General features: G+C 50.2%; 2 protein-coding genes across 2 annotated transcripts; one reads left to right on the top strand and one right to left on the bottom strand.

Annotated features, from left to right (window-relative positions):
• Positions 1–175: 175 nt before the first annotated feature.
• aars2 (alanyl-tRNA synthetase 2, mitochondrial (putative)) lies at positions 176–11,104 on the top strand. Its single transcript, XM_035636646.2, has 22 exons — positions 176–511; positions 1,529–1,717; positions 1,795–1,940; positions 5,364–5,555; positions 5,655–5,799; positions 5,886–6,031; positions 6,148–6,256; positions 6,640–6,678; positions 6,792–6,906; positions 7,125–7,252; positions 7,364–7,502; positions 7,587–7,756; positions 7,831–7,944; positions 8,273–8,413; positions 8,511–8,648; positions 8,733–8,836; positions 9,777–9,885; positions 9,968–10,093; positions 10,178–10,288; positions 10,404–10,487; positions 10,607–10,720; positions 10,802–11,104. The coding sequence occupies exons 1-22, from the start codon at positions 272–274 to the stop codon at positions 10,967–10,969; spliced, it is 2,967 nt and encodes a 988-aa protein (XP_035492539.1). The 5' UTR covers positions 176–271; the 3' UTR covers positions 10,970–11,104.
• On the bottom strand, positions 11,105–22,948 carry capn2l (calpain 2, (m/II) large subunit, like). Its single transcript, XM_035636664.2, has 21 exons — positions 22,594–22,948; positions 21,930–21,999; positions 21,291–21,412; positions 21,056–21,189; positions 19,226–19,394; positions 18,810–18,893; positions 18,581–18,666; positions 18,060–18,134; positions 17,824–17,984; positions 17,566–17,735; positions 13,847–13,858; positions 13,539–13,750; positions 13,418–13,454; positions 13,267–13,332; positions 13,130–13,187; positions 12,995–13,059; positions 12,370–12,438; positions 12,207–12,285; positions 11,758–11,874; positions 11,343–11,401; positions 11,105–11,265 (listed from the first exon to the last, which is right to left on the bottom strand). The coding sequence occupies exons 1-21, from the start codon at positions 22,828–22,830 to the stop codon at positions 11,242–11,244; spliced, it is 2,106 nt and encodes a 701-aa protein (XP_035492557.1). The 5' UTR covers positions 22,831–22,948; the 3' UTR covers positions 11,105–11,241.
• Between the last annotated feature and the right edge of the window lie 39 nt (positions 22,949–22,987).

The following is a 22,987-nucleotide window of genomic DNA, read 5'->3' on the forward strand; positions in this document are numbered from 1 at the left end:
TATTGTATTATGTTGTATTATATTATATTTTATCATATTATATTATGTTTGAGGTTATATTATATTATATATTAATTTATGACTCAGTACTTGGAGAACTGTGCTCTTTCACCACTAGGTGGCGCTGATATTCTCACTGTTCCTGCTTCTCATTACTAGAAGAAGAGGCGGTCGCAGTGCGCGTGCGCATCACTACAACCTGTGGAGGGCGGGTCGCCGGGTGCAGGTTTCGGTCCGGGTCCGTCAGAGTCTTGTACCGGTCTGGGTCTAGATGTTCCGACTGCTCCTCGTCCCCCGGAGGCTCCGGCCGCTCGGCGGGCCGCCGGGGCTCCCCTCTGCCCGCTCAGCTCGCTCCTTCAGCGGCTGTCCTCCGGAGCTGCCCGCTGCACAGGTCCGGAGCAGCTTCCTGGACTTCTTCCGGCAGAGACACGGACACCTGCTGGTCCCGTCCTCCCCGGTCCGGCCCAGGGGAGACCCCAGCCTGCTGTTCGTCAACGCCGGCATGAACCAGGTGAGTGTAGACCCGGACAGGTCCGGTCCACCAGACCGGTCCGGTCGGTTCTAAGACCCGCAGCTAGCTAGCGGCTGACAGATTCAAACATGTTCCATGTGGTTCTGATCACAGATCCGTTTACTGGTGGTTCTGTTGGTTCTGTTGGTTCGGAGGGTTCGGAGGGTTCTTGTGGTTCTGGTGGTTCCGTTGGTTCCGTTGGTTCTGCTGGGTCTGTTGGTTCTGTTGGTTCTGATGGTTCTGTTGGTTCTGGTGGTTCTGATGGTTCCGATGGTTCTGTTGGTTCTGATGATTCTGTTGGTTCTGATGGTTCTGTTGGTTCTGTTGGTTCTGATGGTTCTGGTGGTACTGATGGTTCCGATGGTTCTGATGGTTCTGGTGGTTCTGATGTTTCTGTTGGTTCTGTTGGTTCTGATGGTTCTGGTGGTTCTGATGGTTCCGATGGTTCTGTTGGTTCTGATGGTTCTGATGGTTCCGATGGTTCTGTTGGTTCTGATGATTCTGTTGGTTCTGATGGTTCTGGTGGTTCTGTTGGTTCTGGTGGTTCTGATGGTTCCGATGGTTCTGTTGGTTCTGATGGTTCTGTTGGTTCTGGTGGTTCTGATGGTTCCGATGGTTCTGGTGGTTCCGATGGTTCTGTTGGTTCTGATGGTTCTGTTGGTTCTGATGATTCTGTTGGTTCTGATGGTTCTGGTGGTTCTGTTGGTTCTGGTGGTTCTGATGGTTCCGATGGTTCTGTTGGTTCTGATGGTTCTGTTGGTTCTGATGATTCTGTTGGTTCTGATGGTTCTGGTGGTTCTGTTGGTTCTGGTGGTTCTGATGGTTCCGATGGTTCTGTTGGTTCTGATTGTTCTGGTGGTTCTGATGTTTCTGTTGGTTCTGATGGTTCTGGTGGTTCTGGTGGTTCTGGTGTTTCTGTTGGTTCTGATGTTTCTGTTGGTTCTGTTGGTTCTGATGGTTCTGGTGGTTCTGATGTTTCTGTTGGTTCTGATGGTTCTGGTGGTTCTGTTGGTTCAGTTCAAGCCCGTCTTCCTGGGGACAGTGGACCCGCGCAGTGCGATGGCCTCGTACCGACGAGTGGTCAACAGTCAGAAGTGTGTCCGAGCCGGAGGGAAACACAACGACCTGGAGGACGTGGGCCGCGACCTGTCCCACCACACCTTCTTCGAGATGCTGGGAAACTGGTCGTTTGGAGACTACTTCAAGGTCAGGGGTCACATCCGGTGTGCAGATGCTAAGGGGGTCCAACGTCACGACCATTCATTATATTTCTGTGTTTCCAGGAGGAGGCGTGTTCGATGGCGTGGAGCCTCCTCACAGAGCATTATGGGATATCTACTGACCGCCTGTACGTGTCTTACTTCGCTGGAGACGCTGAGTCTGGGTTATCACCTGACGAGGAGACGAGACGCATCTGGTTGGACATCGGGTACAAATATGTATATATATATATACAGTCGCTGATCGTCTTTATATACAGTCAGTGATCGTCTTTATATACAGTCGCTGATCGTCTTTATATACAGTCAGTGATCGTCTTTATATACAGTCAGTGATCGTCTTTATATAGAGTCGCTGATCGCCTTTATATACAGTCACTGATCGTCTTTATATACAGTCAGTGATCGTCTTTATATACAGTCACTGATCGTCTTCATATACAGTCACTGATCGTCTTTTTATACAGTCACTGATCGTCTTTATATACAGTCACTGATCGTCTTCATATACAGTCAGTGATCGTATTTATATACAGTCACTGATCGTCTTCATATACAGTCAGTGATCGTCTTTATATACAGTCAGTGATCGTCTCTATATACAGTCACTGATCGTCTTTATATACAGTCACTGATCGTCTTTATATACAGTCAGTGATCGTCTTTATATACAGTCAGTGATCGTCTTTATATAGAGTCGCTGATCGCCTTTATATACAGTTACTGATCGTCTTAATATACAGTCGCTGATCGTCTTTATATACAGTCAGTGATCGTCTTTATATACAGTTACTGATCGTCTTAATATACAGTCTCTGATCGTCTTTATATACAGTCAGTGATCGTCTTTATATACAGTCGCTGATCGTCTTTATATACAGTCAGTGATCGTCTTCATATACAGTCGCTGATCGTCTTTATATACAGTCAGTGATCGTCTTCATATACAGTCACTGATCGTCTTTATATAGAGTCGCTGATCGCCTTTATATACAGTTACTGATCGTCTTAATATACAGTCGCTGATTGTCTTTATATACAGTCAGTGATCGTCTTTATATACAGTCGCTGATCGTCTTTATATACAGTCAGTGATCGTCTTTATATACAGTCAGTGATCGTCTTCATATACAGTCAGTGATCGTCTTCATATACAGTCACTGATCGTCTTTTTATACAGTCACTGATCGTCTTCATATACAGTCAGTGATCGTCTTTATATACAGTCACTGATCGTCTTCATATACAGTCAGTGATCGTCTTTATATACAGTCAGTGATCGTCTCTATATACAGTCACTGATCGTCTTTATATACAGTCACTGATCGTCTTTATATACAGTCAGTGATCGTCTTTATATACAGTCAGTGATCGTCTTTATATAGAGTCGCTGATCGCCTTTATATACAGTTACTGATCGTCTTAATATACAGTCGCTGATCGTCTTTATATACAGTCAGTGATCGTCTTTATATACAGTCGCTGATCGTCTTTATATACAGTCAGTGATCGTCTTTATATACAGTCGCTGATCGTCTTTATATACAGTCAGTGATCGTCTTCATATACAGTCGCTGATCGTCTTTATATACAGTCAGTGATCGTCTTCATATACAGTCACTGATCGTCTTTATATACAGTCACTGATCGTCTTCATATACAGTCACTGATCGTCTTTATATACAGTCACTGATCGTCTTTATATACAGTGATTGTCTTTATATACAGTCACTGATCGTCTTTATATACAGTCAGTGATCGTCTTTATATACAGTCAGTGATCGTCTTTATATACAGTCACTGATCGTCTCTATATACAGTCACTGATCGTCTCTATATACAGTGATCGTCTTTATATACAGTCACTGATCGTCTTTATATACAGTGATTGTCTTTATATACAGTCAGTGATCGTCTTTATATACAGTCAGTGATCGTCTTTATATAGAGTCGCTGATCGCCTTTATATACAGTTACTGATCGTCTTAATATACAGTCACTGATCGTCTTTATATACAGTGATTGTCTTTATATACAGTCAGTGATCGTCTTTATATACAGTCAGTGATCGTCTTTATATACAGTCAGTGATCGTCTTTATATAGAGTCGCTGATCGCCTTTATATACAGTTACTGATCGTCTTAATATACAGTCGCTGATCGTCTTTATATACAGTCAGTGATCATCTTTATATACAGTCGCTGATCGTCTTTATATACAGTCAGTTGTCGTCTTTATATACAGTCGCTGATCGTCTTTATATACAGTCAGTGATCGTCTTCATATACAGTCAGTGATCGTCTTTATATACAGTCAGTGATCGTCTTCATATACAGTCACTGATCGTCTTTATATACAGTCACTGATCGTCTTTATATACAGTCAGTGATCGTCTTCATATACAGTCAGTGATCGTCTCTATATACAGTCACTGATCGTCTTCATATACAGTCAGTGATCGTCTTTATATACAGTCACTGATCGTCTCTATATACAGTCAGTGATCGTCTTTATATACAGTCTCTGATCGTCTTTATATAGAGTCGCTGATCGTCTTTATATACAGTCGCTGATCGCCTTTATATACAGTCAGTGATCGTCTTTATATACAGTCACTGATCGTCTCTATATACAGTCACTGTTCGTCTCTATATACAGTGATCGTCTTTATATACAGTCACTGATCGTCTTTATATACAGTGATTGTCTTTATATACAGTCACTGATCGTCTTTATATACAGTCAGTGATCGTCTTTATATACAGTCAGTGATCGTCTTTATATAGAGTCGCTGATCGCCTTTATATACAGTTACTGATCGTCTTAATATACAGTCGCTGATCGTCTTTATATACAGTCAGTGATCATCTTTATATACAGTCGCTGATCGTCTTTATATACAGTCAGTTGTCGTCTTTATATACAGTCGCTGATCGTCTTTATATACAGTCAGTGATCGTCTTCATATACAGTCAGTGATCGTCTTTATATACAGTCAGTGATCGTCTTCATATACAGTCACTGATCGTCTTTATATACAGTCACTGATCGTCTTTATATACAGTCAGTGATCGTCTTTATATACAGTCAGTGATCGTCTTCATATACAGTCAGTGATCGTCTCTATATACAGTCACTGATCGTCTTCATATACAGTCAGTGATCGTCTTTATATACAGTCACTGATCGTCTCTATATACAGTCAGTGATCGTATTTATATACAGTCTCTGATCGTCTTTATATACAGTCACTGATCGTCTCTATATACAGTCAGTGATCGTATTTATATACAGTCTCTGATCGTCTTTATATACAGTCGCTGATCGTCTATATATACAGTCACTGATCGTCTTTATATACAGTCTCTGATCGTCTTTATATACAGTCAGTGATCGTCTTTATATACAGTCTCTGATCGTCTCTATATACAGTCAGTGATCGTCTTTATATACAGTCACTGATCCTCTTTATATACAGTCAGTGATCGTCTTTATATACAGTCACTGATCGTCTTTATATACAGTCGCTGATCGTCTATATATAGAGACGATCCGAAGGTCACAGAAAGGGCCAGTGATGATGTCAGTGATGACGTCAGTGATGATGTCAGTGACGGTGTCTCCCCCTCAGCGTCCCCCCCAGTCGCCTGCTGCCGTTCGGCCTCCAGGAGAACTTCTGGGAGATGGGGGAATCGGGCCCCTGTGGCCCCTGCACTGAGATCCACTACGACCACGTGGGGGGACGAAACGCTGCGACGCTGGTGAACGCTGACAGTCCTGACGTGGTGGAGATCTGGAACCTGGTCTTCATGCAGTATAACAGGTTCACACACGCACACACACACACACACACACACACACACACACCTACCTGGTCCAGTCCGGTCCAGATGAATGTATAAGCCCTGGTGTGTTTTTTCAGGGAGGCGGACCTCAGCCTGCGGCGGCTGCCTCAGGTCAGTGTGGACACTGGGATGGGTCTGGAGCGGCTGGTGAGCGTCCTGCAGGGGAAGAGATCGAACTACGACACGGACTTGTTCACGCCGCTGCTCCATGCCATCCACCAGGTACACCACCGCCACGTCATGACAAGGTCCCAGGTGTGGTGATGTCTGACGGGACACTGTTGACATGGCGATGTGTCTGTCCTCAGAGGTCGAAAGTGGCGCCGTACAGAGGCGGGACGGGCGTGGTGGACCAGAGAAAGGTGGACATGGCGTACAGGGTGGTGGCCGACCACGTCCGCACGCTATCGGTCTGCATCGCCGACGGAGTTCATCCAGGCATGTCGGGAGCCGAGTGAGTCACAGGCCAATCAGCTGTCAGCGTCTACAAGCCCACAAAGCAGCGTGTTGATCTCTCTCTCTGTGCGTGCGTGCGTGCGTGCGTGTGTGTGTGTGTGTGCGGTGCCTCAGGTTGGTGCTGAGGAGGATTCTGAGGCGAGCGGTGCGGTACTGTGTCGAGGTCCTCCAGGCTCCTCGGGGAGCGCTGGCCAGCCTGGTTCCTACTGTCACACACTCCCTGGTAAAGTGAAATACATTTCCCATAATGCCCTTGACCTGGACTCTGCTCTCCTCTTTCCTGTCATGCTGCGTTCCAGTTTACCTCAGGACTGGAAAGTTGGGGTTTATCGCTCCAGTATGATCATGGAACTCAGAATTACGACTTCCGAGTCTGAAATTGAAAATTGAACGGCCCTGCGAGTCGGAATTCCGGGAAAAAAATCACCACTCCGACTACATGGTTCCGAGTTCCGAGGTAAACTGGAACACAGGATGAGTCCACAGGCTGGACGGACTGACCTCAGTCTGACCTTTACCTGACCTCAGTCTGACCTCAACATGACCTCTGTAGAAATGTCAACAATAACAAACAGATTAATGCCCCCCCCCCCCCCCCCCCCGCAGGGTGATGTGTATCCAGAGCTCCACACGGAGGCAGAGCGGGTGAGTAAATCAGCTCCTGTTTAGTTAGAGGATGTGACATCATCTGAGTGATGTGTAACAGGAAGTTGTCATAAGTGGCTGTTGATTGACAGTTGGTGCTCTTCTTCCTTCAGATCATGGACGTGATCAACGAGAACGAGGCTCAGTTCCTGTCGTCTCTGCAGCAGGGCAGCAGGCTGATCCACCGCACGCTCAACAGAGAGGACATCAAACATGGAGTCTTCCCCGGTCAGTAACCTCTCACACACGACGACTCCCAGGTACCAATCAGTCTCATGGACTGGTGTGTGTGTGTGTGTGTGTGTGTGTGTGTGTGTGTGTGTGTGTGTGTGTGTGTGTGTGTGTGTGTGTGTGTGTGTGTGTGTGTGTGTGTGTGTGTGTGTGTGTGTGTGTGTGTGTGTGTGTGTGTGTGTGTGTGTGTGTGTGTGTGTGTGTGTGTGTTTCAGCCTCAGTGGCCTGGTCTCTGCACCGGGACCTGGGTTTCCCTCTGGACCTGGTGGACCTGGTTCTGGAGGAGAGAGGAGTCCAGGTGGACCGGCAGGAACTGGACCGACTCATCACAGAGAACCACAAGGTGAACCATCACTCTGATGTGTGTTACCATGGAAACCCTCTAACTCCAGTGTCTGAGGCGAGGACACACAGGTAACGATGATGTCATCAGACACCTGTGTGCGTGTGTCAGGTGGCGTGTGAGCTGCAGTCAGGTGATCGGACCCGCGTGGCGCTGGACGTCCTGAGCCTGGCGGAGCTGCAGCGTCTTGTGGTTCCTCACACCGACGACCGCCTCAAGTACCAGTACCGTCTGGAGCAGAACCGATACGGTGCGGACACTCGGACCTGCACAGGTAACACAACTGACCCTCTGTCGCCCCACACAGCTGATCTCCCACATCTCTCCTCCACAGAGTTCCCAGCATGCCGTGCGACAGTCCTGGCCCTTTACGACGGTCAGGCTCTAGTGTCAGAGGTCACGGAGGGTCAGCGCTGTGGCGTCATCCTGGATCAGACCTGCTTCTACTCGGAGCAGGGGGGGCAGTCGCATGACCAGGGCTACTTCACCCGGGATGGGCTGCAGGTGAGGTGACTGCTCAACACAGGAGGTGCATTGTGGGTACATGAGGCGTGACTCCAGGTGTTTCTGTCTGTCAGGACGTCCTGTACCCTGTGGAGGACGTGGTCCTGGTGGGCGGGTACGTGGTCCATCAGGTGACGGCCGCTGACCGTCTGAAGTCCGGAGACCAGGTCCACTTACACCTGGACCAGGTAAACAGGAAGTAGACGGTTCAGTCCTCCTCCTCATGCTGTGATTGGTCGATCTGATGGAACAGTCCTGTCTTGTTATTGGTTGTAGAACAGGTCGACCAAAAAACATCTGTCTCTCTCTCCCTGTCTTTCTGTCTGTCTCTCTCTCTCTCTCTGTCTGTCTGTCTGTCTGTATGTCTGTCTGTCTGTCTATCTGCCTGCCTGCCTGTCTGTCTCTCTGTCTCACTGTCTCACTGTCTCTCTCTGTCTCTCTCTCTCTGTCTGTCTGCCTGCCTGTCTGTCTCTCTGTCTCTCTGTCTGTCTGTCTGTCTGTCTGTCTGTCTCTCAGGTCCACAGATTGTCCTGTATGGTGAAACACACAGCGACTCACATCCTGAACTTTTCTCTGAGGACAGTTGTTGGTCCGTCAGTTCATCAGAGAGGATCTCATGTGTCAGCTGATCGTCTCCGCTTCGACTTCAGCGTCAAGGTCACTGACTCACTGACATCATACTTGTCAGTTGTTTGTCTCTTCTTGTCTGTGGACGTATGGACCAGGTTCTGATGGTTCTGTTCCTCCTCCTCAGGGTTCTCTGAGCGTCTCCCAGCTGCAGCAGGTGGAACAGTGTGTTAACGACGTCATCTCAGCCAATCAGACGGTCCACAGCCAAGAGCTTCCTCTGCACACGGCCCGCAGCATCAGAGGACTGAGGACCGTGGACGAGGTCTGTGTCTGTCTGTCTGCTGGTCACTGACCGTCTGACTTCCTGTCTGCAGGTCACTGACCGTCTGTGACTTCCTGTCTGCAGGTGTACCCTGACCCGGTCCGCGTGGTGTCGGTGGCGGTGCCGCTCTCTGAGCTGCTGGACGACAACACAGACAGACGGACGTCTGTGGAACTCTGCTGTGGAACGTGAGACTGACATGTTCACCTGCTACACTCACAATCTGATGAAGAGTCTGATGATGAGTCTGATGAGTCTGATGATGAGTCTGATGAGTCGGATGATGAGTCCGATGACGAGTCCGATGAGTCTGATGAACCTGATGAGTCCGATGATGAGTCCGATGATGAGTCTGATGAGTCTGATGACGAGTCTGATGACGAGTCTGATGATGAGACCGATGACGAGTCTGATGATGAGTCTGATGATGAGTCTGATGAGTCCGATGACGAGTCCGATGACGAGTCTGATGACGAGTCCGATGACGAGTCCGATGACGAGTCCGATGATTAGTCTGATGAGTCCGATGACGAGTCCGATGACGAGTCCGATGACGAGTCCGATGATTAGTCTGATGAGTCCGATGACGAGTCCGATGAGTCTGATGAACCTGATGAGTCCGATGATGAGTCCGATGATGAGTCCGATGATGAGTCTGATGATGAGTCTGATGATGAGTTTGATGACGAGTTTGATGACGAGTCTGATGATGAGTCTGATGAGTCTGATGAACCTGATGAGTCCGATGATGAGTCCGATGATGAGTCCGATGATGAGTCCGATGATGAGTCTGATGAGTCCGATGATGAGTCTGATGAGTCCGATGATGAGTCCGATGATGAGTCCGATGATGAGTCTGATGATGAGTCTGATGATGAGTCTGATGAGTCCGATGATGAGTCTGATGAGTCTGATGACGAGTCTGATGACGAGTCTGATGAGTCTAATGACGAGTCTGATGATGAGACCGATGACGAGTCTGATGATGAGTCTGATGATGAGTCTGATGAGTCCGATGACGAGTCTGATGACGAGTCCGATGACGAGTCCGATGACGAGTCCGATGATTAGTCTGATGAGTCCGATGACGAGTCCGATGACGAGTCTGATGAGTCTCTCTCTGTTCAGTCACCTGCGTCGGACCGGAGCCATCAAGGACCTGGTGATCGTCTCTGAGCGACAGATGGTCAAAGGAATCAGTCGCATCATCGCTGTGACGGGACGAGAGGCGACACTGGTCAGTGACTCACATCCGTCTCCTCCAGATGTTTCAGATTGATACAGATGCTACAACTGTTCCTTTAAACCTCTGCTTCCAGGCCCGGGAGGCGGGACAGGTGCTTTCAGAGAATGTGGACTCTCTGTCAGCCAGACTGTCAGGCTCCGCCCCCTCCAGTCTTGACTCCGCACAGCGTCTGGCCAAGGAAGTGGGAGTCCTCTCTGATGTAGGTCAACTACCCAGGGTGCACTGCAGCCTGTAGGACTGTGATGAAAGGTGCCGTGGTTTGACCCTGTGCTGTGTCTGTCAGGCTGTAGATACCACACCCATCCCCCAGTGGCAGCGCAGAGAACTGCAGGGTCGACTGCGAGCCCTGCAGAGGAGCAGCAACACCTCCGTCAGGAAGCTGGAGACCAGGGAGGTGAGACGCACCTGGTCTCAGTTCTCTAGTCGTCCGTTTCCCTGTTTGACCTGATGCCGCCCTCCATGTTTTTTTGTGCGTGTCTGACCTTGTTTTCTCATCATGCTTTGCTCAGGCTGCAGGAAGTGCTCAGGCTCTGCTGGAGAAGAACGGCAGGAAGGAAGTGTTTGTGGACTGGGTGGAGACGGACTCCCTGTCGGTGAGTCTGCCTTCATCTTGGCTCTTAGCTCCGCCTCCCAAAACGTCCAGTGACATTAAAAATAACTAAGCGACGTTGATGATGACATCAGTGATGACATCACTGTGCCGATGTTTCAGGTTGTGATGAAGACGGTGAACCAGCTGAGCGCCGCCTCTCCTCTCAGTCACGTGATGCTGCTCGCCCACCAGAGGCATTCTGGGAAGGTTCTGTGTGCCTGTCAGGTTCCCAAGGTAACCACGACTCATCTGTCAGTGACATCATGGGGGGGCGGGACTATGTTTGAAGCCTCTAATTGGGTTTTTTCTCCTCAGGACTCGACATCCCTCCTGGCCTCTGATTGGGCGATGGCGGTGTGTCATCACATTGGGGGGAGTGCTGGGGGCTCCGCAGTGGTTGCCAAGGGAACAGGAAGTAGCAGTGACATCACCGAGGCTCTGAGGTGGGCCGAGGAGTTTGCCCGCCGGAAAATACAACAATGACATCACTATGATGTCACAGCAGTCTGTTGGCCCCGCCCACAGCTGCAGCCGGCCACCTCTCATTGGACAACAGGTTTATTATTTAAAATGAACATTTCTTTGTTTTAAAAGAAATAAAAACATGGATTCTCTTCATCTATCTTGTGTGACTTTATTGTATTAACGCACTAAGCCCCGCCTCCTCAGGATTACAGTCACATGTCAACCAGGCTCCAGGTGTCGGTCCGTCCTGGTCTCAGGATCTGGATCAGACTGGTTCTGGTCCTGGTCCTTCACAGCATAGACACGTTCAGCCACTGAAGGAAAACACAACTTGTCATCAGTGCGTGCTGCGTGCGTGCGTGCGTGCGTGCGTGCGTGCGTGCGTGCGTACCTCCAACAGGGTCAGCTCTATGGTTCCTGAGTTGTCTTTTTTCAGCGTGTCAAACATGTCTGTGGACAGAAAACAGATGTGATCATCATGATGAAGATTATTTGAACAGGAACAAATCCATGTAGTATCTGTAGCGACTGCTCATTTCAAATGTTCGTCCTCGTTCACATTGTTGTGATGACGTGTTACTGCAGTTCTCCACAAGGGGGCAGCGCAGAGCTCAGCCTGTACAGAACATATGGATTTACAGTCAGAAAATAACAAACATGGCGACAGAGGTCAGTTTGAGGTCACTGCATGGTGAGTATCTGCCGCCCACCGTTCATGTGGCCAGAGGCAGCCATGATGCGCGTGCGTAGTTATAAGTACGTATATCTCAGACACGTGATTGGTCGATCTCTGATCTCCGACTCACCGAACATCGTCTCCAGACGAACCAAACAACCCACGAAGTTGTCGAAGTCGACGGTGAGATCGCTCTCGCTGTAACGAGCCACCAGCACCTGATGAAGAGGGTTGTTCAGACTGAACCCTGAAACAAAGGAACCAGGAAGTGACCCCACACGTCACAGGTCAGAGGTCACGTGTGTATTTATATATGAACTGCAGATACTGGATCATCTGTGGAGCATATCAGCTCTGTCCTCACATTCAGCCTCTTCCTGTTGTATATTACCGTTATATATTAGTTTATTATTCTTAAATGATACATTACACATTACCGATGTTTTACTGTTATATACTATTATTTATTAGTTATTTATCACTAATATATATATTTACTGTTATTTATCAGTTCAAGTACTTGTTTCATATTTGTACAGTAAATATGCTTCATCTGTAAATCTCTTAGAGAAACTTCACCTGCTTCTTCTACAGCTCCTCTCATCTCAGTGGAACTCATTGTCCCCGACTGATCCACGTCCTTCTGACGGTAAATGTCCTGTACAGATACAGACCATCAGTCGCTGTATATACACAGCATATATATATATATATATACACAAAAACATATTTATATACCCACCAGGTATTTCTCGATCTTGGTCCACAGAACCTTGAACTCCACCAGGCCCAGTTTCCCGCTGCCGTCTTTCTGCATCGAACGTTCAGGAAGTGAAAACGGACACAGCGGCCGGTCGACCGGTCGCAGGTGAAGGAGCGGGCAGACCGGCTGCGACCGGACAATCAGAAGAGAGGCTCATCACATATTAATTAGACAGGCCAAAGTTGACCTGTTTCTTTTCCGAGCTCCTTAAAAAATTGATATAAAACAAATATATCTTCTTAAGGATCCACAGGGACAATATGGGACATTTAAACCTCTTTACACCAGACACGTCCCTCTGTCGCCCTCTGGTGGTGAAAACAAACACCACCGTGTCTGTGACTGGTGATGAAACGTAATCGTCTTTACAGATTTAAAGACCTGATTCTGTTCATTAGTTTCCTGAGGTCGATTTAGATCATCGATCAGCAACATTGAGCTGTTTTTATTTCCATTCGTCCAAAGTGACATTTTTAAATGTCTGATCTCATCAAGAGTCTAAATCACAAAGATCTTCACTGAGACGAGACATCGCTTCATCTCTAATCCTGTGGTTCACTTCTTTAACTGAATATATATTTATATATATATATATATTGGATACGTCCAGCAGGTTGACCATGTTGCGACACGTTGCCAGACTGAAGCCGTCGGTCTTGATGTCGGAACCTGTCGGACACAAACAGACGTTACTTCACGTGGCCACACGGAGCGGCGGCGGCGGCGGCGGCGGGCTCACGTTTGGTCACCACTTTGTTGAGGATCCTCTGCAGCTCGAAGGCGCTGATCTCACAGTCCTGTGGCAAAGAAACATGTTGTCACGGCAACGTCAAACAGCTGATCATGAAATTAAGTGAGGTCACCATGACGACTCACCGTCCCGGCCAGCTGACCGAACAGACGCCGGAACCCGTCGTCCACGTCGTCCTCGTCCAGCTCCAGCTGACGGCAGAGGAAGACACATATATGTTTGTTTGTTTGATTGATTGACTGATTGACAGCTCAGTTCCCTCTAGACGTCTCTCACCTTCTCCACTCGGGACTCGATGGGATCGTCCAGCTCTCTGCAGGAACACAAACACAACCATTCACATGATGTTCAGCTGCACTTCCTCCAGCAGCCACCAGGCGCCCCCCCCCCCACGTACTGGAAGTCGGCCTGTTTCTCGGAGAACACCCGGACGCAGAAGTCTCCGTTCTTCTGGGGCTCGAACGTGGACGGCACCAGCAGGTACTCTCCGGGCGGCAGGCAGAAGCGGCTGCACACCTCCCTCAGGTTGACGAAGGTCTCGGAGCGAGCGGCGGACGCGTGGCGCAGGAAGAAGTTCCTGTTCAGGTGGACGTTCCTCTGACCGCAGAACTGACGGACACACGAGGAGGCGGAGTCACATCACACATAACCCCGCCCCCAGAGAAACACTGACAACAAACCGTAACGACCACGACGAACTCGTACCTCGTCAGGAACCTGAAACACAAAGACACGAAGAATCAGACGAAGTGTTCAACAAACTCTCTTCTGTCTCCTCTCCATGTCTCCTCACCTTGTCTCCTCACCATGTCTCCTCTCCATGTCTCCTCACCATGTCTCCTCACCTTGTCTCCTCTCCATGTCTCCTCACCACGTCTCCTCACCATGTCTCCTCACCACGTCTCCTCTCCATGTCTCCTCACCTTGTCTCCTCTCCATGTCTCCTCACCACGTCTCCTCACCTTGTCTCCTCACCATCTCTCCTCACCATGTCTCCTCACCACGTCTCCTCTCTATGTCTCCTCACCATGTCTCCTCTCCATGTCTCCTCACCATGTCTCCTCACCATGTCTCCTCACCTTGTCTCCTCACCATGTCTCCTCACCATGTCTCCTCACCATGTCTCCTCACCTTGTCTCCTCACCATGTCTCCTCACCTTGTCTCCTCACCATCTCTCCTCACCATGTCTCCTCACCATGTCTCCTCACCACGTCTCCTCTCTATGTCTCCTCTCTATGTCTCCTCTCCATGTCTCCTCTCCATGTCTCCTCACCATGTCTCCTCACCTTGTCTCCTCACCATGTCTCCTCACCTTGTCTCCTCACCATGTCTCCTCTCTATGTCTCCTCACCTTGTCTCCTCACCTTGTCTCCTCACCATGTCTCCTCACCTTGTCTCCTCACCATGTCTCCTCACCATGTCTCCTCACCATGTCTCCTCACCATGTCTCCTCACCTTGTCTCCTCACCATGTCTCCTCACCATGTCTCCTCTCTATGTCTCCTCACCATGTCTCCTCACCTTGTCTCCTCACCATGTCTCCTCACCTTGTCTCCTCACCATGTCTCCTCACCATGTCTCCCCACCTCACTATGTCTCCCCACCTCACCATGTCTCCTCTCTATGTCTCCTCACCATGTCTCCTCTCTATGTCTCCTCACCATGTCTCCTCACCTTGTCTCCTCACCATGTCTCCTCACTATGTCTCCTCACCTTGTCTCCTCACCATGTCTCCTCACTATGTCTCCTCACCATGTCTCCTCACCTTGTCTCCTCACCATGTCTCCTCACCATCTCTCCTCACCATGTCTCCTCACCATGTCTCCTCACCATGTCTCCTCACCATGTCTCCTCTCTATGTCTCCTCACCATGTCTCCTCACCTTGTCTCCTCACCATGTCTCCTCACCTTGTCTCCTCACCATGTCTCCTCACCATGTCTCCCCACCTCACCATGTCTCCTCTCTATGTCTCCTCTCTATGTCTCCTCACCTTGTCTCCTCACCATGTCTCCTCACTATGTCTCCTCACCTTGTCTCCTCACTATGTCTCCTCACCATGTCTCCTCACCATGTCTCCTCACCTTGTCTCCTCACCATGTCTCCTCACCATGTCTCCTCTCTATGTCTCCTCACCATGTCTCCTCACCTTGTCTCCTCACCATGTCTCCTCACCTTGTCTCCTCACCATGTCTCCTCACCATGTCTCCCCACCATGTCTCCTCACCATGTCTCCTCACCATGTCTCCTCACCATGTCTCCTCACCATGTCTCCTCACCATGTCTCCTCTCTATGTCTCCTCACCATGTCTCCTCACCTTGTCTCCTCACCATGTCTCCTCACCATGTCTCCTCTCTATGTCTCCTCACCATGTCTCCTCACCTTGTCTCCTCACCATGTCTCCTCACCTTGTCTCCTCACCATGTCTCCTCACCATGTCTCCTCACCATGTCTCCTCACCATGTCTCCCCACCTCACTATGTCTCCCCACCTCACCATGTCTCCTCTCTATGTCTCCTCACCATGTCTCCTCACCTTGTCTCCTCACCATGTCTCCTCACCTTGTCTCCTCACCATGTCTCCTCACCATGTCTCCCCACCTCACTATGTCTCCCCACCTCACCTTGTCTCCTCACCATGTCTCCTCACCATGTCTCCTCACTATGTCTCCTCACCATGTCTCCTCTCCATGTCTCCTCACCTTGTCTCCTCTCTATGTCTCCTCTCTATGTCTCCTCTCCATGTCTCCTCTCCATGTCTCCTCACCATGTCTCCTCACCTTGTCTCCTCTCCATGTCTCCTCACCATGTCTCCTCACCATGTCTCCTCTCCATGTCTCCTCACCATCTCTCCTCACCTTGTCTCCTCACCATGTCTCCTCACCTTGTCTCCTCACCATGTCTCCTCACCATGTCTCCCCACCTCACTATGTCTCCCCACCTCACCATGTCTCCTCTCTATGTCTCCTCACCATGTCTCCTCTCTATGTCTCCTCACCATGTCTCCTCACCTTGTCTCCTCACCATGTCTCCTCACTATGTCTCCTCACCTTGTCTCCTCACCATGTCTCCTCACTATGTCTCCTCACCATGTCTCCTCACCTTGTCTCCTCACCATGTCTCCTCACCATCTCTCCTCACCATGTCTCCTCACCATGTCTCCTCACCATGTCTCCTCACCTTGTCTCCTCACCATGTCTCCTCACCATGTCTCCTCTCTATGTCTCCTCACCATGTCTCCTCACCTTGTCTCCTCACCATGTCTCCTCACCTTGTCTCCTCACCATGTCTCCTCACCATGTCTCCCCACCTCACCATGTCTCCTCACCATGTCTCCTCTCTATGTCTCCTCACCATGTCTCCCCACCATGTCTCCTCACCATGTCTCCTCACCATGTCTCCTCACCATGTCTCCTCACCATGTCTCCTCTCTATGTCTCCTCACCATGTCTCCTCACCTTGTCTCCTCACCATGTCTCCTCACCATGTCTCCTCTCTATGTCTCCTCACCATGTCTCCTCACCTTGTCTCCTCACCATGTCTCCTCACCATGTCTCCTCACCATGTCTCCCCACCATGTCTCCTCACCATGTCTCCTCACCATGTCTCCTCACCATGTCTCCTCACCATGTCTCCTCACCATGTCTCCTCTCTATGTCTCCTCACCATGTCTCCTCACCTTGTCTCCTCACCATGTCTCCTCACCATGTCTCCTCTCTATGTCTCCTCACCATGTCTCCTCACCTTGTCTCCTCACCATGTCTCCTCACCTTGTCTCCTCACCATGTCTCCTCACCATGTCTCCTCACCATGTCTCCTCACCATGTCTCCCCACCTCACTATGTCTCCCCACCTCACCATGTCTCCTCTCTATGTCTCCTCACCATGTCTCCTCACCTTGTCTCCTCACCATGTCTCCTCACCTTGTCTCCTCACCATGTCTCCTCACCATGTCTCCCCACCTCACTATGTCTCCCCACCTCACCTTGTCTCCTCACCATGTCTCCTCACCATGTCTCCTCACTATGTCTCCTCACCATGTCTCCTCTCCATGTCTCCTCACCTTGTCTCCTCTCTATGTCTCCTCTCTATGTCTCCTCTCCATGTCTCCTCTCCATGTCTCCTCACCATGTCTCCTCACCTTGTCTCCTCTCCATGTCTCCTCACCATGTCTCCTCACCATGTCTCCTCTCCATGTCTCCTCACCATCTCTCCTCACCTCTCTATGTCTCCTCTCTATGTCTCCTCACCTTGTCTCCTCACCATGTCTCCTCACCTTGTCTCCTCTCCATGTCTCCTCTCCATGTCTCCTCTCCATGTCTCCCCACCTCACTATGTCTCCTCTCCATGTCTCCTCACCATGTGTCCTTTGCTCACCCCGTCTCCTTTAACTAACTTTATTGATAACAGAGACACGTGTCCTCACCTCGTAGATGGCGAACCCCATCGTGTGCATGTCCTCTCCCATCTTCCTCATGCGGCGGCGGTTCTTCTGGATCAGCCCGACCACGAGGCTGCAGCCCGACTCGCCGTCCTCCGGGTCGTCGTCCTCTTCGTCCAGCTTGATGACGAACTGCGGGTTGGTCCAGAACGTGTCTGTGGTCAGAGACAAGCGGTCTCAGGTTCACTGGTTGTTCCTAGTGGTGGTCGTGTGACCTGCTCGCAGTCTGGCAGGATCACTCACCGGGATAGTTCCTGCAGCCTCCGGCGGTGGAGCCTCTCCTCCAGCTGCCCTCGAACATGGACAGAGCCCACTTGGAGACGCTGTCGTCGCTCAGCACGTCGGGCGTCAGGTTGCAGATCTCCACCCGCGAGTAGTGTCGCAGGAAGTCAGAGAAAGACATCCTGCAAGACAAGGCAGAGGGTTTCATTCGTTCCACGGCACCTGATGATGACGTGTCAGGTGTTTGGACTGTTTACCAGAACTCTCCGTCCTCGGAGCGATGGCTCAGGCGCTCGCGGTCGTCGTCGCTGATCTGACGCCACTGCATCGAACTGTCGCCGCGGAAACGAGGTTCAAACAGAAACAATCAATGACAAACAACACTCATCACTGTTGCTATGGTTACACCTGGCGGAGTTTATCAGCCTTTTTCTCTTCTCTGATTGGTTCTAATCAGTCACTCACACTTCCTGTCAGGAACACTTCTGACTGTTCACCATCGCTCTTCCTCCTTCAGAGGAGTAACTGTTACTAGGCAACCGACCGCACACACCCTCCTACACAACTCCAGTTCCCATCATGCTTTGGGGTACCATTAGCTGTATTGAGCAGCTGTATCAGGCCTGATGTCACACGAATGTGTGTCAGTGAAAAAGTCCGTCAGTGGAGGATCAGTCTCCACCCAGCCGAGGCCCGGCAGGGAGGGGCCGGGTGACGAGAGGAGCTCCAGGTGTTCAGGTGCTGTGTTCAGGTGCTGCTGGGAAACAGAAGTACCTACTCATCACTCCAGGCTCCGGTCCACTCCACTTGACCCCAGGGATTCCTGATCCGGATCAGCTTCTCCTTGTCACCACAGTAATCCACCTACAGCCAATCACAGCGTCAGGACGCGAACACACACACACACACACACACACACACACACACACACACACACACACACACACACACACACACACACACACACACACACACACACACACACACACATTCTGAGCTGCTCTTACCTCAGATACACCTGTCACTGAGTAGGCGTGGCCTTTTACCAGCTTCTGAGAAGTGACGGCCTCCGAGTCGGATGAGCTGGTGATCTGAAACCACAAGTTTATTAAACCTGTTAGTCACGTGACCTGACCTCGTCCACAAATGAATCACCCACATGTTCATAATGGCAGATCCCTCTTCAGCGCCCCCCGGTGGTGTAACAAACACTATATTCCCTCAAGGTAAAACGCTGCGTTCCATTACACCTCGGAACTCAAGATTCTAATGGAACGGAAACCCCGAGCTCCGACTTCAGAAGTAGAATGGAACGCAGCAAAGGACCAAAAACTACAGACCTGGATTGATTTGTAGTTTCTACTGTTGTTCATCTGATCATATTATTATTATGAATGATATATTAATAAACCCCCAGGCTCACGTCGATGGAGCAGCCCATCAGAGACCCTCGGTCCAGAGCCTTCAGCAGGATGTGGAACAGATGTGGATCCGGTCGATCCAGATCGTGGACCTCGGCGATACCTCCGGTGAAATCCTCGAAGCCCTCGGTGGTCGTCCCTCCGGACAGAGCCTCGTAACTCCCGTTCACCCTGTGACATCACACAGCCGAGGTCACCTGTGGACAGGTGTGTGCGTGCGTGTGTGTGTGTTGCTACAAGTCGACTCCTCCCTCCCTGCATTCATTCAATTTGTTTATAGAGGGAGCGTGAGAGCCCCGCCCTGCTACACACACACTGACATGGTGTCATACATACATGTTGAACAGACAGTGTGTGTGTGTGTGTGTGTGTGTGTGTGTGCGTGCGTGTGTCGATCAGCCAGTACATTAACACCACCTTGTTCCCTTTTGCCACCAAGACAGTTGTCGGAGAACGGACACAGGACCTGTGAGGGGGTCGTGTCCCGTGTACTTCCTCCTAACTTTGTCTAACTGTTGGTTCTTTTGGATCTTTTGGTTCTTTAGGACCTGCTGCAGAGTCCTGGACACACTGTCACACGGGCCCCCGCCCGTCACAGATGATTCAAATCAGCTTCACTTCAAATCACATTTAAATTCTTCTTCTGACAAATAGAAATTATCTTTTGTGGGTCTTGTGGTTGTTGTTGGTCTTGTGGTTCTTGTGGGTCCTGTGGGTCCTGTGGTTGTTGTGGGTCTTGTGGTTGTTGTGGGTCTTTCGGGTCTTGTGGGTCCTGTGGTTGTTGTGGGTCTTGTGGTTGTTGTGGTTGTTGTGGTTGTTGTGGGTCCTGTGGGTCATGTGGTTGTTGTGGGTCTTTCGGGTCTTGTGGGTCCTGTGGGTCATGTGGTTGTTGTGGGTCTTGTGGTTGTTGTGGTTGTTGTGGGTCCTGTGGATCATGTGGTTGTTGTGGGTCTTGTGGGTCTTGTGGTTCTTGTGGTTGTTGTGGGTCTTGTGGGTCTTGTGGTTGTTGTGGTTGTTGTGGGTCATGTGGTTCTTGTGGTTGTTGTGAGTCTTGTGGTTGTTGTGGGTCCTGTGGGTCATGTGGTTCTTGTGGGTCTTGTGGTTCCTGTGGTTCTTGTGGGTATTGTGGGTCCTGTGGGTCTTGTGGTTGTTGTGGTTGTTGTGGGTCTTGTGGTTCTTGTGGGTCCTGTGGTTGTTGTGGGTCTTGTGGTTGTTGTGGGTCTTGTGGTTGTTGTGGGTCCTGTGGGTCATGTGGTTCTTGTGGGTCCTGTGGTTGTTGTGGGTCTTGTGGGTCATGTGGTTGTTGTGGGTCCTGTGGGTCATGTGGTTCTTGTGGGTCTTGTGGTTCCTGTGGTTCTTGTGGGTCTTGTGGGTCCTGTGGGTCTTGTGGTTGTTGTGGGTCTTGTGGTTGTTTTGGTTCTTGTGGGTCTTGTGGTTGTTGTGGTTCTTGTGGGTCCTGTGGGTCATGTGGGTCTTGTGGGTCTTGTGGTTGTTTTGGTACTTGTGGGTCCTGTGGGTCCTGTGGGTCCTGTGGGTCTTGTGGCTGTTGTGGTTGTTGTGGGTCTTGTGGGACTTGTGGGTCTTGTGGTTCCTGTGGTTCTTGTGGGTCCTGTGGGTCTTGCAGGACCTGAGCTTCCCAGTAGAACACCACGTTAGAACCATATAATGGATCTTAATGTTTTGGCTGATCAGTGTGTGTATCTATGTGTATATATATTTATATATAACAGCACTTTGTCCTCACAACAACGTCAAAATGTTTCTGGAAACAGAGCCAAGCTGAAGTCAGCAGACTGGACCAGACCTCAGCTGACCTCCAGACTTGTTCTTACTTGGCGTAGGCCTTCTCCAGCAGCGCGCTCCAGAACTCCCTCCCCTCGGCCGAGTGGACGAACAGCAGCTCGTCGTCTCGGACCGGCAGACGGTCGTCGATCACCACGTCCACCCACTCGCCGTACTGCCAGAACTACAGAACAGAGACATGTTCAGGTGCAATCCGGTTCTGGTTCTGGTTTTGGTTTCAGAGACGTATCTGTGTAATTTTACTGGTTCTGTGTACTCGTGTACCTGGAAGTGGAAGATGCCGGCGTACTCTCCGCGTTCGAAGTTCTGTCCATGTGGGACGACTCGAGCCAGAACTTCCTCGTTCAGGGTCAGAGAGGCGATGGCAGCGAGCAGCCAGCAGTCACCTGGACGACAAACAGACAGGGGGCGGGGCTTAGTGTCAGCACTGGATCATGGGAGTTTGGTTTCTTCTGTTCACAATCTGACTGTCAGAAGTCAGATGTCGGAGTGTCCTTAAATGCACCATGAAACCCGTCTGTTTCCTCCTTTCATAAACAGGGGCCTGTCTGCCGCTCTGTGATTGGCTGGACTGTGTTTCACTGTGTTACTATAGAATCTATTTACAGATGAACCACAAACATGTTTCCCTCCTGAAAGAGGCCGACGCCCAGCCCTGTTGGCACGACGACACACGTCACCACCGCCTCACCTGACAGCAACTGTTAAAACACACACACACACACACACACACACTAATGTCAGTGGAATTTTCCAGCTCAGGTGACGTCTCTCTGAGCGGCTCCAGTCTGACATGTAATACATGTGAACAGTGAACATTTGAGCGAGTCCACCAGGGACAGAATCTCCCGGTCTGTGGACCAGACTCCACTCAACTGAGTCCTGATCCGGACAGTTCCTTACCCAGCGCGCCTTGACAGATGTCGGTCCTGGAGGCTCCGGACACGATGAACTCCGGGTCAGAGGTCAGCTCCTGCACAGGAAGTAAACAACCAGAAACAAACATCAGTTCATAGAGACATTCTGAGAAAATAGTCCTCAACAGAGTCCTGGACCTGCGTCAGAGTCCTGAACAGAGTCCTGGACCTGCGTCAGAGTCCTGGACCTGCGTCAGAGTCCTGAACAGAGTCCTGGACCTGGTAAATGACTCGTGCTGACTCGCCCGTCACTAAGTGTTTGCATCAGATCAAACAACAACGACAGGAAGCAGCTTCACTTCACTTCAGGTGATTTCAGACGAGACGGATGATTTTCATCCTATTGGGCTCAACAGCAGCAGCTGATTAAGATCCTGTTGACTCTTCCGTGTGTTTTCACTTCCTGATTCTACACAGTGAAATAAAAACGTGTCTCCAGAACAAACAGAACAGGTCCGATGACCTTAAGTGACCTCATCAATATTAATATTAGTAATTTATCATCTACATATTTATATCCATTAAAATCACGTCAAGTTCATTAATTAATAATACGAAAACATCTGTGATTTTTTCAAAATAAATGTGACTTAAATAATTGAATAAACCACAGAAGTGACGTCGTCTGACTCGTGTGTGACGTCACTGACCGTGGGTCTCTTCCAGGAAACCCCCCGGGTCTTGGAGGATCCCGGGCCCAGCTCGTTGTGCCCCAGGGAGGAGGTCTGCGCCGGGAACGAGTCGTCCTGGAACAGGCGGCCGCTCTCCAGGCAGCTCTGCCGCAGAGCCTCGTAGTCCTGGTTCAGGTACTTGACGGCCCGGGAGTTGGTCCCGACGCCCCGGTCCTTCTCCCGGCGGTGCTGCAGGGTGGACGCGATGCCCGCCATGACGAGGGTCCGGAGGGTCCGGAGGGTCCGGAGGTTCTGGAGGGTCTGGAAGGTCTGGAGGGTCTGGAAGGTCTGGAGGTTCCGGAGGGTCCGGAGGGTCTGGAGGGTCTGGAGGTTCCGGAGGGTCTGGAGGGTTCCGGAGGGTCTGGAGGTTCCG

The sequence above is a fragment of the Scophthalmus maximus genome, chromosome 8 (genome assembly GCF_022379125.1).
Source record: "Scophthalmus maximus strain ysfricsl-2021 chromosome 8, ASM2237912v1, whole genome shotgun sequence".
NCBI classification, from domain to species: Eukaryota; Metazoa; Chordata; class Actinopteri; order Pleuronectiformes; family Scophthalmidae; genus Scophthalmus; species Scophthalmus maximus.

Coding starts and splice junctions, on each gene's coding strand:
- aars2 (XM_035636646.2), top strand. CDS start 272: ATGTTCCGACTGCTCCTCGTCCCCCGGAGGCTCCGGCCGCTCGGCGGG. Junction 7,757..7,830: donor TCACCCGGGATGGGCTGCAG/GTGAGGTGACTG, acceptor TCTGTCTGTCAG/GACGTCCTGTACCCTGTGGA. Junction 10,721..10,801: donor GTGCCTGTCAGGTTCCCAAG/GTAACCACGACT, acceptor TTTTCTCCTCAG/GACTCGACATCCCTCCTGGC.
- capn2l (XM_035636664.2), bottom strand. CDS start 22,830: ATGGCGGGCATCGCGTCCACCCTGCAGCACCGCCGGGAGAAGGACCGG. Junction 21,190..21,290: donor CCGGCATCTTCCACTTCCAG/GTACACGAGTAC, acceptor TCTGTTCTGTAG/TTCTGGCAGTACGGCGAGTG. Junction 13,455..13,538: donor GAGAAACAGGCCGACTTCCA/GTACGTGGGGGG, acceptor GTGTTCCTGCAG/AGAGCTGGACGATCCCATCG.